Consider the following 19,134-nt stretch of genomic DNA (forward strand, 5'->3'; position numbering starts at 1 on the left):
AATTATATGGACAAGATGTATCTCGTTCCAACATTTAAATCCAAATCCTAAGCTCTGCGTCGAAAAACATAGTAAATTTTATTAGGACCGTAATCTTTATTTACGTTTAAGAATTTCTGCGCCTATTTTTAACTGAATACATAAAATTTGTGCGCTTCAGTCTCGTTATCAGTGAGCAGATACATCCCATAAAAAGTTTTACTATTTAACTAATATAAAATTGTATGCAATTTATTATTTAATTTTTTTTTATGTTTTTCTTTTAATAAACATACCAATTAATTAGTCATTGTGGGTGCAAAATGTGTCATTTTATTGAACTCTATGTAATAACAATTTTATTACACTTTACCATTGGTCAACGTTATTATACGAAACGAATGCAGAGAAAACAACTCCAATTTTTCTTGGTTGCAGTAGCCAATAGTAGTAATGATAGTTGTGATTACCAGAACAAGCTCGTTTTACAAATAATCTGTAAAAATAATGATATTTTTCGAACGACTTATTTAATTAATAAAATTAATAACAATTAGTTCATATTCTGGGATAAAAATCACGGAGTTTTGGCTTGGGTTTTACATGTGTTGATAGCCCGAAAATGAGTCAGTTTCACCGAAATGAAACTTTTTCCTCCGCTTAGAGATAAAAAATCCGCCGGTTTTAATTAAACTTTAGATAAAATGTTTGTTTAGTACGGTTTCTCAGAATTTCATTTAACAAGCGTCGGACTGTAAAAGTTAAAAAAGAAATTATACTTACACACTGCTATTCCAAAGAAGACTGCCATCGTAATATAAGCACCGTAAGTATGGCAGAATGGCGTTAATGCGACCGCCACTGTAGAAACTACAAGACAAACGTTATTTACAAAAAGCGCATTCACTGAAGGGAAATCGGCAAAATATCCGCACGCGACACGGCCAAACGTATTCGTAATACCGATGATGGACAGCAGAAAGGACGCTTTCCCCTGATCGATACCCTAAAACCAAAAAGAATTACTCCCGAACGCCTCTCCTGGTCCAACTCACGTCTTGAACTGCACAATCAACGAGGTATACAAATGGCACATACAACCCAGCCATCCCGAACAGATTCGATATCCCTATGAGGACGAAGACTGGATCTTTTAATAAGCTCATATCCATCATCTGTGCTAAGGCTGACGTGAAACTTTCAGGCAAAACAAGGCAAGGACAAAGATCACCGGCTGAAAACGGGCGGGTCAGAAAGGTGGCGATGGGTTGCGTGGGCACTTACGGACTCCTTCGGATTCCAACCCTTTGGCTTTCGGAATGCTCATGATGCTTTGTCTATAGTTAGTGAGCGATTTTTGCGATTGGTGAAACTCTGGAAGATTGACGATGGAGCCTGAGTAAAAGATGTCCTTGCGGGACAAAGGTCGGACCATGTTGCTTTTACTCTTCTCCCGGGGCAGCGATAGTTTTGAAGTACATGCCAGACTCTCGACGTCCACCTGAAATTAGACACAACTTTAGTTTTGTATTGTTATAAAGATTTTTTTTTCAAAAATCTACATCTACGAAAAATTACTAATTTTGGTTGCTAAGAAAACCTGTCAGACTATAGCGTGTCTTAATTATTATGAAATTAGATTAATTTTGCTTAGTGAATTACTTGTAATTATCTTTTTTTTTTCACGACAAAAAATTCCAACCATGTTTAAAAGGGCAAATTTGTAGAGAAGTGTGTGGGATAAAATTTATCATTTTCAACATATTTTCAGTTTTTTTTTGTGAACGAAAGATTATGTATATTAAGACAAAAAACGCAAAATATAAACCCCGCCCACCCACCCGATCTCATTTGTAACGATTTTTCTTTGTTCATCGTGAGCCAAGTGGGGCGGAGCTTAACTGCAAAATCCGTATTCTCTTTGTTTTTTTTCTAAATATATACACGTTTCTTTGAAAACCATACTTAAAAACATGTTTCAGACGGTAAGTTCTTGTAGAGAAATAAGGGTTTTATGATTAAACTCCGCCCCCGGGCTGAAAGGAGTAACATCATTACAACTGAGATGGCGGTGGGTAGGCGGGGCTTAAGTTTTTGACTTTTTTCTAGATACATGTAATGATCTTTTCAGGCCAAGATATTTAAAACGTTTAGAATGGTAAATTTTTGTTTTAGGAAACATCGATTTTACAATTAAGCTCCGCCCCTCGGTCTGACAACGAATTAAAAATTCATCACATTTGAGATTGGGGCGGGTGGGCGGGGTTTGTATTATGTTTCCTTTTTTTTAATATGTGTACAGAGTTTTCTTTTCACGACAATAAATTCTCAAACATGTTTAAAAGGGTAAATTTGTAGAGAAATGTGTGGGATAAAATTTACCATTTTCAACATGTTTTCAGTTTTTTGTTGTGAAGGGAAGACTATGTATGTTAAGAAAAACAAATGAAAAATACAAACCCCGCCCACCCACCCTATCTCGTTTGTAACGATTTTTCTTTGTTCATCGTGAGCCAAGTGGGGCGGAGCTTAACTGCAAAATCCGTATTATCTTTGCTTTCTTTTTCTAAATATATACAGGTTTCTTTCAAAACCACACTTAAAAACATGTTTCAGACGATAAGTTCTTGTAGAGAAATAAGGATTTTACGATTAAACTCCGCCCCCAGAATCATAATGAATAACATCGTTACAACTGAGATGGCGGTGGATAGGCGGGGCTTAAGTTTTGACTTTTTTCTACATACATGTAATGATCTTTTCACACCAAGTCATTTAAAACGTTTAAAATGCTAAATTTTTGTTTTAGGAAACATCGATTTTACAATTAAGCTCCGCCCCTCGGTCTGACAACGAATTAAAAATTCATCACATTTGAGATTAGGGTGGGTGGGCGGGGTTTGTATTATGCTTTCTTTTTTTAATATGTGTGCAGAGTTTTCTTTTCGCAACAATAAATTCTCAAACATGTTTAAAAGGGTAAATTTGTAGAGAAGTGTGTGGGATAAAATTTACCGTTTTCTACATGTTTTCAGTTTTTTGTTGTGAAGGGAAGACAATGTATATTAAGAAAAACAAATGAAAAATACAAACCCCGCCCACCCACCCAATCTCGTTTGTAACGATTTTTCTTTGTTCATCGTGAGCCAAGTGGGGCGGAGCATAACTGCAAAATCCGTATTCTCTTTGCGTTTTTTTTTTCTAAATATATACAGGTTTCTTTCAAAACCATACTTAAAAACATGTTTTAGATGGCAAGTTTTTGTAGGGAAATAAGGATTTTGCAATTAAACTCCGCCCCCGGGCTCATAAGTAATAACATCATTACAACTGAGATGGCGGTGGATAGGCGGGGCTTAAGTTTTGATTTTTTCTAGACATATGTAATGATCATTTCACGCCAAGATATTTAAAACGTTTAAAATGGTAATTTTTTGTTTTAGGAAACATCGATTTTACAATTAAACTCCGCCCCTCAGACTGAGAACGAATTAAAAATTCATCACATTTGAGATTGGGGTGGGTGGGCGGGGTTTGTATTATGCTTTCTTTTTTTAATATGTGTACAGAGTTTTCTTTTCGCGACAATAAATTCTCAAACATGTTTAAAAGGGTAAATTTGTAGAGAAATGTGTGAGATAAAATTTACCATTTTCAACATGTTTTCAGTTTTTTGTTGTAAAGGGAAGACAATGTATAATAAGAAAAACAAATGAAAAATACAAACCCCGCCCACCCACCCAATCTCGTTTGTAACTATTTTTCTTTGTTCATCGTGAGCCAAGTGGGGCGGAGCTTAACTGCAAAATCCGTATTCTCCTTGTTTTTTTTTTTCTAAATATATACAGGTTTCTTTCAAAACCATACTTAAAAACACGTTTCTGACAATAAGTTCTTGTACAGAAATAAGGATTTTGCAATTGAACTCCGCCCCCGGGCTCATAAGGAATAACATCATTACAACTGAGATGGCGGTGGGTAGGCGGGACTTAAGTTTTGCCTTTTTTCTAAATATATGTAGTGATATTTTCACGCCAAGATGTTTAAAACGTTTAAAATGCTAAATTTTTGTTTTAGGAAACATCGATTTTACAATTAAGCTCCGTCCCTCGGTCTGACAACGAATTAAAAATTCATCACATTTGAGATTGGGGTGGGTGGGCGGGGTTTGTATTACGCTTTCTTTTTTTTAATATGTGCACAGTTTTCTTTTCACGACAATAAATTCCATACATGTTTAAAAGGGTAAATTTGCAGAGAAGTGTGTGCGACAAAATTTACCATTTTCAACAAGTTTTCAGTTTTTTGTTGTGAGGGGAAGACTATGTATATTTAGAAAAAAAAAAAACGCAAAATATAAACCCCGCCCACCCACCCGATCTCAATTGTAACGATTTTTCTTTGTTCATCGTGAGTCAAGTGGGGCGGAGCTTAACTGCAAAATCCGTATTCTCTTTGCTTTTTTTTTCTAAATATATTCAGGTTTCTTTCAAAACCATACTTAAAAACATGTTTTAGACGATAAGTTCTTGTAGAGAAATAAGGATTTTGCAACCCAACTCCGCCCCCAGGTTCAAATGAATAACATCATTACAACTGAGATGGCGGTGGGTAGGCGGGGCTTATATTTTTACTTTTTTCTAGATATATGTAATGATCTTTTCACCCCAAGATATTTAAAACGTTTAAAATGGTAAATTTTTGTTTTAGGAAACATCGATTTTATAATTAAGCTCCGCCCCTCGGTCTGACAACGAATTAAAAATGCACCACATTTGAGATTGGGGTGGGTGGGCGGGGTTTGTATTATGCTTTCTCTTTTTTTAATATGTGTACATACTTTTCATTTCACGACAATAAATTCCAAACATGTTTAAAAGGGTAAATTTGTAGAGAAGTGTGTGAGACAAAATTTACCATTTTCAACATGTTTTCAGTTTTTTGTTGTGAACGGAAAACTATGTTTATTAAGAAAAAAAAAAAAATACAAAATACAAACTCCGCCCACCCACCCTATCTCATTTGTAAAGATTTTTCTTTGTTCATCGTGAGCCAAGTGGGGCGGAGCTTAACTGCGAAGTCCGTATTTTTCTACAAAAATTACCATGTGAAACATCTTTTGTTATTGTTGACCTAGTGGGGGAGAGAGGGTTACATTCTTCTTTTTCTCAAAATGATCTATTTTGAACAATATGATAATTTTACTTAAAACATTGTGGTGACCGAATTTAAATCAAACTTTTCGCGCTGAAATTAATTGACAACGGCGCGAAATCACATTTGAATAATTTTAATTTGAAAAAAAAAGAGTTCAATCACAAAAAGGAAATCCTTAAACATAGGCAACCAAATATGCATGGATGGTCTAATGCACGTAGCGCTTAGGAGTTAGTTTGCATGATCTTTGGGTTAGATGGCAGCACGTAGCGCTAGGGTAATTTCAGTTAGAGGGTTGGTAGAAAAGCGGCATGGCGGTAGAATGTGTCATTCTGGTGTGTTTCGTGTAAGTGTAACCACGTGGTAAGCGCTAGGTTTAAATTAGTTGGTTTGGTAGTTAATAAAACGGGAGGAAGCCTTTGTTTAACGACGATCAAACGTATTTTTCATAATGATACAGTTGTCCCCAACCCGCGCGGTAAATTCTTGCGCCCTTTTAATCGAAAATTGCAGACTTCCGGTCCACCGAAACACGTGCTGTAAATTTGTTTCTTTGTTTGTAAATTCACCAATCAAGCTAGTTTTTCTTAATAATCAGCTAGAGCAAACACAATTTAACAATCAGGATTATTTAAATAAACCATTTGCTAGAAGATTTCATGAAATTCACTTAGTCAGGAAAAACACCTTATGTTTAATTACGAATAGGTCTCTGGATGCATATACGTAAGTGTTACATTATAACACTTCTAAATTCTTCACACAAGATTGCTAATAGTTCATTTACGGCAGTTAAACAAGTTCATTATACTGCGGACTGGCGGGGGGTTATGATATTTTCTCCCCTTAGGTGGTTATCATCGTTATCACGATTAATTCAACGGGGCATGCTTCACGACGCCAGATTGATTAATTAACCAATGCATGCCCCCAACGCTACAGAAAATTCACATTACCGAGACGCTTTTTCCTCGCAACGATTTTGGAACTTACATCACCGAGACGCTTTTTCCCTCGGAGCGATGATTGGATATTTTTGTATTTGTTTATTATGTGTTTTGTTGGGGTAACCAGTTCGTAGTATTTTAACTTCTCAAAGTAAATTATTTTTGAAGTAACCAATCATTTAGATCATGATATAATTTGGCATAATGTAAACTCTTTGTTTGAACCGTTGATAAAGTGTGGCAAATATTAATCTCCTGTAAATTATGTTAACTCTGCAATTTTCACATCATACTATATTTCTTAATCTCACAATCTTAACCTCAGTAATTTTATTTGTTGTATAAATTTAATTGAACGTAAATTTCATGTTCTACAGTTCTAACCTCACATAACATTTCTATTTGTACAAGTTTATTTCGCACCAGATCTTTCGTCTCATAAATCCTTGCTAAGTTTTGTTTTGTAAATACTTTGTTGATGAATGTTTTCTATCATATAAATTATTTGATGTCCAACTTTAATCCCACATAAGAATTATTTGTTGTTTAAGATTTCACAAGATTGTATGGCGAATTTAAATGTTGTTTATTGCTCTTTGAAACTTTAACACTTGTTCAGTTGTTGTTAACATCAGAGTTATAAGAGATTGAATGTTTTAAAATGGAATTGAGGTTAAATGACACAGAAAACGTGGCAGAAGCGAGGTTTGGTTCCTAGTCGAGCTGGCGAGATTTATCGCGCCACCTGTACAAGTCCACAGGTTTGGATAGATTCAGGGGGCGGCCGCCGACGTTGTGAATTTCTCGATTTGGCCCAATAGTCGAGATCTTTGCGGGTTGGAAGACCGTAATGGCCTAGTTCCGCAGGGCAAAGTTCGTCATGGGATATGCGTGTGGGGTAGGCTTTGCGATAGATAGAATCACCGTCGCGGGGGGAGAACAGTTCCAGACCGGTAGCTCAGACTCCGCTTATGCCACAACACTCCAGGGGTACTTTTCTTGTGCTCCTGTTAACTGCCGTAACAAAAAAAAAAGGGGAAAAGAGATCGGCCGCCACACGCCTGTAATAACTTGTGTATTTGCATCCAGTTACTTGATTCAGTTTTTGCTTTGTTTATTAAACTTATGATATTCAAATATTTGCATTGATTCCAAACAGATTTATAGAATTTTCCATTTGTTCGTTTTTCATATGTGTATGTCTGTAAATTCGCGAGTGTTTTTCTTCCAGTCAATTCGCGAGTGTTTTTCTTTCAGTCAATTCGCGAGTGTTTTTCTTTCACATATCTTAAGGTGTTTGAAATGTAATAAAATGTCGTCCGGGAATAAAACCAAGGGGGTTTTTGCGCTGAGGGGTAAATCTTCGCAGCGCCTTTCCCCCTGTGAGGGTGGTGCCGTTTCCCCCCCTCCAAAACAATTTCTGTCTATTATTTCTTGCGCTCTCGACAGTGTATGCACTTGTATGAAAGAACTTCTTCCCGCCATTTTTCAAAACCACAAAAAAAAAAAACACACAACGTAGGTTCTCATTTGTTAGACGATCACAGCCAAGGCCAAACTTTGGATTTTTGAATTTTTCGCGGGCCTTTCAAACTGTTTCAAGGTCAATTTTTAAGGCGGGAAGTTTGGGTTATCACAACATCCATTTTACAATTAAGCTCCACCCCTCGGTCTGACAACGAATGAAAACTTCATCACATTTGAGATTGGGGTGGGTGGGCGGCGCTTAATTTTTGATTTCTTTTTTCTTGACTTATATAGTTTTCGTTCAACAACATGATACTTAGAAACATGTTCAACATGGCAGTTTCTTGTAGAGAAATAAGGATGTTGCAATTAAGCTCCGCCTCTCGAGTGACGACAAATAAAAATAGCTGTCACAATTGACAAAGGGGTGGGTGGGCGGGGCTTGTATTATGCTTTCTTTTTTTAATATGTGTACATTGTTTTCACTGCGAAGGAATGAAGCCGAAAATAATTTCGGGATATTGAAATCTATAAAAAAATCTAATTTTCCAATATGGTCGAAAAAAAAAAGTGAAAATTTTCATAAGGGTGTTGAAAATTGAGCTCTTCAAAAATTTGTCTAAAATCCACAAAAAATTATAGGATATAGATGTCAACGTACTGAATTGTAAATATCGCGTGTTTATGGTCCCCTTTTCGAAAATTTGGTTTGAGTGTATTTTTTTTTTTAATTCTAATCATTGCGCCATATTTCATTCGGTAATTTTGGAAAAATGGTAGTTTTCAAAGCAATGAACCTGGAAATGGCTTTTAGAGGTTAAAATCTACAAAAAATCTCCCTGGATTATTTTCGAAAGTAGTCAAAAAAGTCGAAATTTTCAAAATTATATGACAATTTCTTAAAAAAATTGATCTTCAAGTCGAATTTTTTGAAAATTGCCATATTTCAATGGGCGATTCCGAAAAAACGAAACCGGAAGTAACTTCTAGAGGTCGAAATCTATAAGAAAATGTGTTCAGATGATTTTCGAAAATGGTCAAAAATGCGTTAACATTTTCGTAAGCTAGATTTGAGATTTTCAAAAAGTTACCTAAAAATTCACAAAAAATTCTGGGATATAGATATCGACGTGCTGATTCGAAAAATATAGCATGTTTGTTGTCTTAGATAGCAATTCCCGAAATTCAATTTTTTTAAGAAACCGAAAAATTGCCATGGGCGATCCGATTTCGATTTTTTCAAATATTCAATTTTTCGATATTTTAGTGTTTTAATTTTTATTTTGCAACCTTGGGGTTTTTTCTTCAATTTTTCGATTTGCAGTTTTTTTACTCGATTTTTTTTCGATATTTCAACTTGTGAATTTTTGACTTTAAACTTTTCGTTTCTTCAATTTTACTATTATTTTTCGAAAAAGTTAAACTAAGCCCCGCCCACCCACCCATTCCCTCTTTTTTCAATCTCAAATAAGAAATAAATCTTATGTCAAACGGTATAACAAAAAAGGTTACGATTAGCGGTTTTTTTACTTTTTTCACATCCTAAATTCAATTAGTTTCCACTCCCACTTGAGAGAAGAACATATTAAGCCCCGCCCACCCGCCTCGTCTCCATTTCACTGATTGACTTTTTGAATTAGCTGTTAGAATGAGAAGAGCGCGGGTGGGCGTGGCTAGTACTTGCCAAGATAAAAATGATTTTGGCAATTTCTAAGAAAACAGAGGGCGGGTGGGCGGGCCAGTACCTGAAAAAAGACTGATTTTTGCAAATGACCAACCCTCCAAGAAAATAAAGGGCGGGGCTAGTACTTCCTAAAATAAGCCTGATTTTGACTTTTTCGATTTTTTCAAATATTCAGCTTTCCGTTTTTTTCAGTTTTTTGTTTGTTCACTTTTTTGAGTTTTGGATTTATACTTTTTCGATGTTTCAACTTTTAGACATTTTATTTTTGTTTTTTCGATTTTTCAGTTTCTCTATGATTTTTTAACTTTAGATTTCTTGGTTGCTTCAATTTTCCGATTTTTCAATAGTTATTTAACATTGAAGTCAATGTACAGGGTGTTTAATTTCAAAAAGTTGTGTGTGCTGCGCCTTAAAAACAGAACACTCAGAATAGTAATAGTAAGTTTCAGTTTGAGTGAAAACAATAAAATTACGGGCATATTTTTGAAAATAAATAAAACTGCTTTTAAATTTTGACTTTATAATGTAATTATTAAAAATCAATTTTCAGTTTAAAGCAGTTTTTCAAGTTTAACAACAATGACAAAATGCGACTCAAAATTGGTGTTTTCATCCCCTCCAAAAAAAAAAAAATGACGTCACCTTAAAACATTGCTAAGTAAATCGCGTATTATTAAGCCCAAATCTTTGGAACCACATTGAGAGTATCAGTTTTCCAAGTTCTTTGACATTGTTAAATTTTTATTTGAAAAAATTACCGAAATAAATTTAGTTATTTTGACAGCCTTGGTTGGCAGCCATGCAAATTACTGTTGCTTGTGAGAGAGAAAAAAATGTCATTCGGGTACGTAAAAATAATATAAAAGTGACTCCACGGTGACAAGTGTCAATTATTGGAAATGTGAGATTTTCAAAAAGTTAGCGAAAGATCCACCAAAAATTCTGGAATATAATTTCAGAAATTTTCAGCTTGAAATTCACTTCTTTTTTTAAATGGTGGCAGTTATCGAACAAACGAAACCGGAAGTAACTTCCAGAGGTCTAAATCTATTAAAAAAAATGTGTGCAGGTAATTTTCGAAAATGGTCAAAAGTGGGACAAAATTTTCGATTTTTTTGAAAATTTTCAAAAAGTTGCCTAAAAGTCTACAAAAAATTCTGGTATATGGATCTCGAAGTGCTGAATCGAAAAATATAGCGTGTTTGTGGTCTTGGATAACGATTTCCGAAATATTCGGCTTGAAATTCAATTTTTTTTAAAGATCCTAAAAATTGCCACACTAATATTTCAAAGGGCGCTACCGAAAAAATGGTGGGAGTTATCGAAAAAACGAAACCGGAAATAACTTCTAAAGATCGAAATCTACAAGAAAATGTGTTTAGTTAATTTTCGAAAATCGTCAAAAATGGGTCAAAATTTTCGTATTGGAAATTTGAGATTTTCAAAAAGTTGCCTAAAAATCCAGAAAAAATTCTAAAATATACATAAATTTCGAAGTGCCAAATCGAAAAATATAGCGTGATTGTGGCCTTGGGCAATAATTTCCGAAATATTGAGCTCGAAATTCAACTTTTTTAAGAAATCGAAAAAATTGCCATATTTCAAAGGGCGCTACCGAAAAAATGGTGGGAGGTATAAAAAACGAAACCGGAAATGCCTTCTAGAGATCGATATCTACGAGAAAATGTGTTTAGTTAATTTTCGAAAATTGTCAAAATTTTCGTATTGGAAATTTGAGATTTTGAAAAAGTTGCCTAAAAATCCATAAACAATTCTGGAATATAGATCTCGAAGTGCTGAATGGAAAAATATAGCGTGCTTGTGGTCTTGGACAATAATTTCCGAAAGGTTGAGCTTGAAATTCAATTTTTTAAGAAATCGAAAAAATTGCCATATTTCAAAGGGCGCTACCGAAAAAATGGAGGGCGAAAAAACGAAATCCGAAATAACTTCTTGAGATCGAAATCTACAAGAAAATGTGGTCAGGGAATTTTCGAAAATGGTAAAAAGTGGGTCAAAATTTTTGTATTGGAAATTTGAGATTTTCAAAAAGTTGCCTAAAAATCCACAAAAAATTCTGAAATATAAATCTCGAAGTGCCGCATCGAAAAATATAGCGTGATTGTGGTCTTGGACAATGATTTCCGAAATATTGAGCTCGAAATTCAACTTTTTTAAGAAATCATAAAAATTGCCATATTTCAAAGGGCGCTACCGAAAAAATGGTGGGAGGTATAAAAAACGAAACCGGAAATGCCTTCTAGAGATCGATATCTACGAGAAAACGTGTTTAGTTAATTTTCGAAAATTGTCAAAATTTTCGTATTGGAAATTCGAGATTTTGAAAAAGTTGCCTAAAAATCCACAAAAAATTCTGAAATATAAATCTCGAAGTGCCGAATGGAAAAATATAGCGTGCTTGTGGCCTTGAACAATAATTTCCGAAATGTTGAACTTGAAATTCAATTTTTTTTAAGAAATCGAAAAAATTGCCGTGTTTCAAAGGGCGCTACCGAAAAAATGGACAGCGAAAAAACGAAATCCGAAATAACTTCTTGAGATCGAAATCTACAAGAAAATGTGTTCAGGTAATTTTCGAAAATGGTGAAAAGTGGGTCAAAATTTTTGCATTGGAAATTTGAGACTTTCAAAGATTGTGGTCTTGGACAATGATTTCCGAAATATTGGGCTTGAAATTCAACTTTTTTAAGAAATCATAAAAAATTCCATATTTCAAAGGGCGCTCTTGAAAAAATGGTAGAAGATATCGAAAAAACGAAACCGGAAATAACTTCTAGAGGTCGAAATCTATAAGAAAATGTGTTTAGATAATTGCTAAAAGTGGTCGAAAATGGGTCGAAATTTTCGTAAGGGAAATATGAGTTTTTGAAAAAGTTGTCTAAAAATTTTCAAAAAATTCAGGAATATAGATCTCGAAGTCCTGATTCAAAAAATATAGCTAAATCGATAACAATAACTTGAAATTCAATTTTTTAAGAAATACTAAAGTTGAAAGTTTTATTATCCCACTTAAATACTGGACACACAGATTATTTTACAAGTTTTGTCTTCTTATATATTTAAAAATATTTATCTTACTTTTGTGTCTGAGTGATAATGAAATTGGTAAACCATACCGAAAAATTTCAATGTATAAAAAAGTTTGGAATATTTTAGTATGGAAAGATCAAACAGTGTATATAAAATCTTAAATAAATAATCACACTGAATTCACATCCTTTATTTAATATATATTACTCGTAAATAACCGTACAAACTTAGAGCACAACACATTTTCATAGAATTGACTACATTTTGTATTTAATCCTCCAACAATTTGACAGAGTGATGTTTTTTTTTTTAAGAACAGCCAATTCCACTTGCCAAGGTCCTTAAATCACTGTTATGAACATCCATCAGTTGGAAAATATTTAGTTTTTTTATAACTTTTGGCATGCCGATACGATATTTTACAACAATTATTATTTTTCTCCGTTCAGTAAACGTAATAATTAATTACACACACACTTCGCATCCTTAATCGAGGAAAGTGTCACTCCTCACCGAAAAATATTGATTTTTGCGAAAGTGGCGCATTGCGCTCATTGCAAAAGTGCCTTGGAAGAGGGTCGGGTATGCTAATGCGATTGTACAACACTGGAATTGGGTAACTACTGTTGAAATCGAAAACTAGTTCTGAAAGTTTATAAAAAACGGAATTCATGTGATAGATTTACCGCGTTCGCTCATTTACAATACGTCCTAACGGCACAGGAGCAATTAAGAATCGTTTCAAGAGCAATACACGTCCCAGATGCATTCCACTTGGAGAAGGTCCAAATTGCGAAATCGCGCTATTTTCGTGCACGTTACAGGTGTTTCGAAGTACACCTACAAATGTCTTTTGTCATTATCACCTTACTATTGAAATGAAATGCTAAAATAATTTGAGGCCAGGGCCAGGGCAGTGTTATTTTACACAAAATTCTAGCCTCGTGGCAAACAAAAGTCGACGACTTTCGGGTTGACTTTCAAATCGATGGGGGTTTTTGGTTTTATTTTTACGAACATCGATTAGTTGGTAACAACGTGAGGTCTGGTTTTTCTCGATTTAATCTGAAACCAACAAGGGTTACACTTTTCAGTTTTCTCTTTAAAATAGAATCTAATCAATGAGTGGATGGACTTACGTAAACAACTAATTGGTAAACAATGGGTAACTCACGTTACGACAAAGAAATTATTGAAAACTGGGTATTAGGTATTGCATTCTATATATAGGAAATGTCTCACGTTTCTCGGAACGGTTTTAAAAAATATTTTAGCTTCGTTCACGGAAAACTACGACTAATACCGATTAAATTCACCTTGAAACAATTGTACTTTACACAAGAGTGGTTTTTCCGTTGCAAGGGGCACATTTTTTATGAAAATTCTTATTACTAGAGTGGAAATACTTTGAGATGAACACAACAATACATTGTCGAGGAAAATTCACCAAATTAATTTCAGTTCATTTTCGTAATAAATCAACTCTAATGATATCTAATAAAAAGATCCGTTACTTAAGCCCAACTTTTCTCGCCTCCGAATCATAACAAATACCCCACGCATAAATATTTCGTAAAAACTGACGATTGTTTAGTGACGCATGTCGAACGAGTATAGGAGCTGTTCTGTTCCATAATGGAGATGCTAAAGCATTGAACTGGAGGATTATGACCCTAATACAAACAAATCTTGCGAAACCATAAAAATTATACGATATGATGAACGTTTTAGAGAATAATGAAGTCGATCGCACCAAAAACATAAATAATTTTTTTTTGCAAAAGTGAGTAAGCCAAAATTGCGGATTTTTCCACCAAATTTAGAAGTGACTAATTTGTGTTAATTTTTTTTTAGACTTTTCTATAAAATTTCTAATTTTTCACATCGGACGTCGCTGAACTTAAGGTTATTGAATGTTATGAAATAATATACTCCTGTACTAGTGGTTTACGAATCCGCCTTGATTGAAATTCACAAATTCACAATTGTACTTAATTTTTTTGTACGTAATTTATGTAGTGGGTATTTAGTTTTTGTATTAAACGTTTCGTAGAGTAAGCAGACCGATGGAGTATGTTGGACTTGTACTCTGACCCGTGTGGGTTCGGATCCCATCATTACCGATTTTTTTTTTTTTCACTAGGTCTTGTATTATTTATATTTTTTTACTTATAGGAGTTATCATAAAATAAATAAAATTTTGCAAAATCGAATTTTATAATTTTTAATTAAACCATTTTTTTTTTCAGTGATAACTGCCAAATTCTGTTAAGCGCATTTCACAAACGTGTTAAAAAAAGTTTGTCATTTCCGGAGAAACGAAAGTATATCATTTTTTCACTTTTTTGTGTTGTCACCATTTTTTATCATATTTTTTTTGTTTTCGCTGCCTTTTTAATCGCCTTTCTTTTGGCATTTTTTTTCCAGTTTTTCAATTTTTTTTTAATCGCCTTATTGTCTCCTTTTTTTGTTTTTTTTTTCACTACATATTTTGGTCGCAGTTATTTAGTGCTTTTTCTATCGTTTCTTTTGTCACTTTTTTTTACTACATTTTTTGTTGAATTTTTGTGGCCCTTTTTTGACGTCTTCTTTTTTTCGACTTTTTTGCCCTCTTGTCGCCCTTTTTTTTGGCTTTTTTATTGCTTTTTTTATCGCTGTTTGTAGCGTGTCTTGTCACTTTTTTGGCGTTTGCTTGTCCTTTTTTACGCCCTGTTTATAGTCTTATTTTCACTTTTTTGTTGTCATCACTTTGTTTGTTCTTTGTAACAATTTTTCATCGTTCTTTGTCGTCTTTTTTAATCGTTTTTTTGACCTCATTTTTATCGCGTTTTTTGTCTTCTGTTCTTTCTGTTTCTTTTTGTCCTTTAAAGCCCTTTTTTTCACTTTTTTTGTGTAATTATCACCATTTGGTGTTTCGCATTTTTTTGGTTGTCCCCCTTTTTAATCGCGTTTCTTTTGGCTTCTTTTTTATTTATTTTTTTTACTTTTTTCATGTCTTTTTTTGACTTTTTTCTCTCATTTTTCATAGTTTTTTCTTGATCGCCTTATTTTACCTTTTTTTTGGTACCCTTTTGTCCTCTTTTTTTGTTTTTTTACTACATGTTTTTCTCGCAATGATTTGGTGCATTTTTATCGTTTCTTTTGTTTTTTATACTACATTTTTGTTTGTCCTTTTTTTTGTTATATTTTTTTGGCATCTTTTTTTTAGACTTTTGCCCCCTTTGTCGCCTTTTTTGAGCTTTTTTATTGCTTTTTGTAGCGTGTCTTGTCATTTTTTGGTGTTACCTTTTTCATCCTTTTTGTTATCACAATTTTTATCGTCTTCTTCATCCCGTTTTTTGTTCATCTTTTTTTTTGTTGCCCTTTTTTGTGTCGCTTTTTTCTATCGCTATTTTTATGGCATTTTTCACCAATTTTTGTTGTCTTCTTGAATCGACCCATTATTTTTTTATCACCTTCTTTATTCTGTTTTTTCACCATATTTTCTTCTGTTCCTTTTTTTGCCCTTTTTAATTGTTTTTGTTAGCCTCATTTTTATCGCATTGTGTCGCGTTTTTGTCTTTTTTTGCATTTATTTTTGCCCTTTTTATAAATTTTTCACTTTTTGTTCCCCGCCCTCGCCTTTCTCTTGGTTTTTTTACTCCATTTTTGTGACTTTTTCTCGTCGTCTTTTTTGGTTTTTCTCAGTTTCCATCGTTTTTTCTTTATCACCATATTTTTCCCTTTTTTGTCCCATTTTGTCCTTTTTTTTGCTTTTTTTTCACATTTTTTTTGTCGCAGTTATGTGTTGCGTTTTTATTCGTTTCTTTTATCACTTTTTTTACTGCATTTTTTGTTACCTTTGTTTTGTTGTATTTTTTGTTATCCTTTTTTTTGACGTCTGTTTTTTGCTTTCTTTTATAGCGTTTTTTATCGCTTTTTGCTGTTAAACGTCTTCTTTTCACTTTTTGTGATGCCTTTTCCACTTTTTTTATTGTCTTAATTTTATCGTCTTCTTCATCCCGTTCTTTGTTCATCTTTTTTTGTCGCCATTTTTTCCGTTTTTTTTATCACTATTTTTTATACAATCCTTTGCCGCTCTCTTTTGTGTTGTTCTGTGTAACAATTTTTTTATCGTTTTTTGTCACCATTTTTTTATCGTCCTTTATTTTTTTGTCCTCTTGTTTATTCTCTCAATTTTCACCACATTTTCTTCTTTCATTTTTTGTCCCTTTTTAATTGTTTTTTTTTATCTCATTTTTATAGCATTTTATCGCGTTTTTTGTCTTTTTTTTGCGTTTCTTTTTGCCCTTCTATGCTTTTTTTCACTTTTTTTGTGTAGTTATCACCATTTCTTTTGGGTTCTTTTTTACCATTCTTTTGTAACTTTTTCTTGTCGTCTTTTTTTGATTTTTTTCTTCCATTTTTCATTGTTTTTTCTGTATCGCCTTATTTTACCTTTTTTTGGTTCCCTTTTGTCCTCTTTTTTTGTTTTTTTACTACATGTTTTTCTCGCAATTATTTGGTGCATTTTTATCGTTTCTTTAGTTTTTTATACTACTTTTGTTTGCCCCTTTTTTTTGTTATATTTTTTTGACATCTTTTTTTCGACTTTTGCCACTTTTGTCCCTTTTTTTAGCTTTTTTATTGCTTTTTGTAGCGTGTCTTGTTATTTTTTCGTGTCGCCTTTTTCACCCTTTTTTATTATCACAATTTTTGTCGTATTCTTCATCCCGTTTTTTGTTAATCTTTTTTTTGTTCCCGTTTTTTGTGTCGCTCTTTTCTATCGCTATTTTTATGGCATTTTAATGTAATCCTTTTTCGCTCTTTTTTTTGTGTTGTTTTTTTGTATTAATTTTTTTCATCGTTTTTTGTCATCAATTTTTGTCGTCTTTTTTAATCGACCCATTATTTTTTTATCACCTTGTTTATTCTGTTTTTTCGCCATATTTTCTTCTGCTCCTTTTTTGCCCTTTTTAATTGTTTTTTTTAACCTCATTTTTATCGCATTTTGTCGCGTTTTTTTCTTTTTTTGCATTTATTTTTGCCCTTTTAATAAGTTTTTTGCTTTTTGTGTTTACTCGCGCTTTAATCGCCTTTCTCTTATTTTTGTTTACTCCATTTTTGAGACTTTTTCTTGTCTTTTTTTTGTGGCTTTTTTTCCCACTTTCCATCGTTTTTTCTTTATCACCTTATTTTTCCCTTTTTTTGTCCCATTTTATCCTGTTCTTTTTTTTTCACATTTTTTTGTCGCAGTTATCTGTTGCGTTTTCATTCGTTTCTTTTGTCACTTTTTTTAACTGTATTTTTTGTTATCCTTTTTTTTTTGACGTCTTTTTTTTACTTTTTTCCCCCTATGTCGCCTTTTTTTGCTTTCTTTTATTGCGTTTTTTATCGCTCTTTGCTGTTTATCGTCTTCTCTTTTCAGTTTTTTGTGACGCCTTTTCCACTTTTTTTGTTGTCATCATTTTATCGTCTTCTTCATCCCGTTCTTTGTTCATCTTTTTTTTGTTGCCATTTTTTCCGCTTTTTTCATCACTATTTTTTATGCAATCCTTTGCCGCTCTCTTTTGTGTTGTTCTGTGTAACAATTTTTTTATCGTTTTTTGTCACCATTTTTTGTCATTTTTTTCATCGTCCTTTATTTTTTGTCCCCTTTTTTATCCCCTTTTTTTCGCCACATTTTCCTCTTTCCTTTTTTGCCTTTTTTTATATAATTTTTATAGCATTTTGTCGCGGTTTTGTTTTTTTTTGGCGTTTATTTTTTCCCTTTTATGCCCTTTTTTTAATTTTTTTTTCACTTTTTGTGTTATTATCACCATTCTTTTATCGCTTTTTTTTTGTTTTGCCCTCTTTTTTAATCGCCTTCCTTTTGGCTTTTTTTACTCCATTTTTGCGACTCTTTTTTCTTGTTGTCTTTTTTTTGACTTTTTTCTTCCAGTCTTTCATCGTTTTTTCTTTATCGCCTTTTTTTCTCTTTTTCTGTCCCCTTTTGTATTACATTTTTTTGTCGCTGTTATTTAGTGCCTTTTTTATCGCGTCTTTTGTCACTTTTTTACATTTTTTTGGTTACCTTTTTTTTGTTGTTTTTTATGTGGCCTATTTTTTGCCGTCTTTTTTTAATTTTTAGCCCCTTTTGTCGCATTTTTTTGGCTTCTCTAATTAAAATAGGTTTTTATAGCGTGTCTTGTCACGTTTTTTGTCGTTTTTTTGTTCCCTTTTTCCTCCTGTTTATAGTCGTCTTTTCATGTTTTTGTGTGGCCTTTTTAATTTTTTTTTTGTTGCCGTTTTTTGTGTCGCTTTTTTCTATCGCTATTTTTTATGGCGTTTTTTTTTGCAATCCTCTTCTTTTGTGTAGTTGTTTGTAACAATTTTTCATCTTTTTTTGTCATATTTTTTAATCGGGACTTTATTTTTTTGGCCCGTTTTTAATTCTATTTTTTCACCATATTTTCTTCTGTTCCTTTTTTGTCCCTTTGAATTGTTTTTTGACCTCATTTTTATCGCATTTTTATTTTTTCTCTTTAGTGCCCTTTTTATCATTTTTTAATTGCCTTCCTTTTGGCTTTTTACTCCATTTTTGTGAGTCTTTTTCTTGTCGTCTTTCTGTTGTAGCTTTTTTCCCAGTTTTTCATCGTTTGTTTATCGCCTAAGTTTCCCATTTTTGTCCCTTTTTGTGTTTTTTTACTACATTTTATTGTCGCAGTTATTTTGTGCCTTTTTCTATTGTTTCTTTTGTCACTTTTTTAAGTCCATTTTTGTCACCTTCTTTTGTTGTATTTTTTGTGACCCTTTGTTTGTTTTTTTTTCGACTTTTTGCCCCCTTTGTCGCTTTTTTTAGGAAAAATATGACGAAATTACAATAGATGG

The 19,134-nt window shown here is 33.1% G+C and overlaps 1 protein-coding gene across 5 annotated transcripts in view; it reads right to left on the bottom strand.

Moving 5' to 3' along the window:
• LOC135128651 (monocarboxylate transporter 3) overlaps nt 1–19,134 on the bottom strand; it is a 126,385-nt gene that overhangs the window by 8,510 nt on the left and 98,741 nt on the right. For all 5 annotated transcript variants that reach the window (XM_064055618.1, XM_064055617.1, XM_064055619.1 and 2 more), the window contains 3 exons: nt 1,264–1,480; nt 1,035–1,213; nt 763–985 (listed from right to left, as the gene is read on the bottom strand). In XM_064055618.1, coding sequence (XP_063911688.1) covers nt 763–985; nt 1,035–1,213; nt 1,264–1,480 — 619 coding nt within the window. The remainder of the gene's footprint in view (nt 1–762; nt 986–1,034; nt 1,214–1,263; nt 1,481–19,134) is intronic.

The sequence above is a fragment of the Zophobas morio genome, unplaced genomic scaffold, assembly GCF_036711695.1.
Source record: "Zophobas morio isolate AGI-343-1 ecotype UQ-CSIRO unplaced genomic scaffold, CSIRO_AGI_Zmor_V1 ptg000014l, whole genome shotgun sequence".
Taxonomy (NCBI): domain Eukaryota; kingdom Metazoa; phylum Arthropoda; class Insecta; order Coleoptera; family Tenebrionidae; genus Zophobas; species Zophobas morio.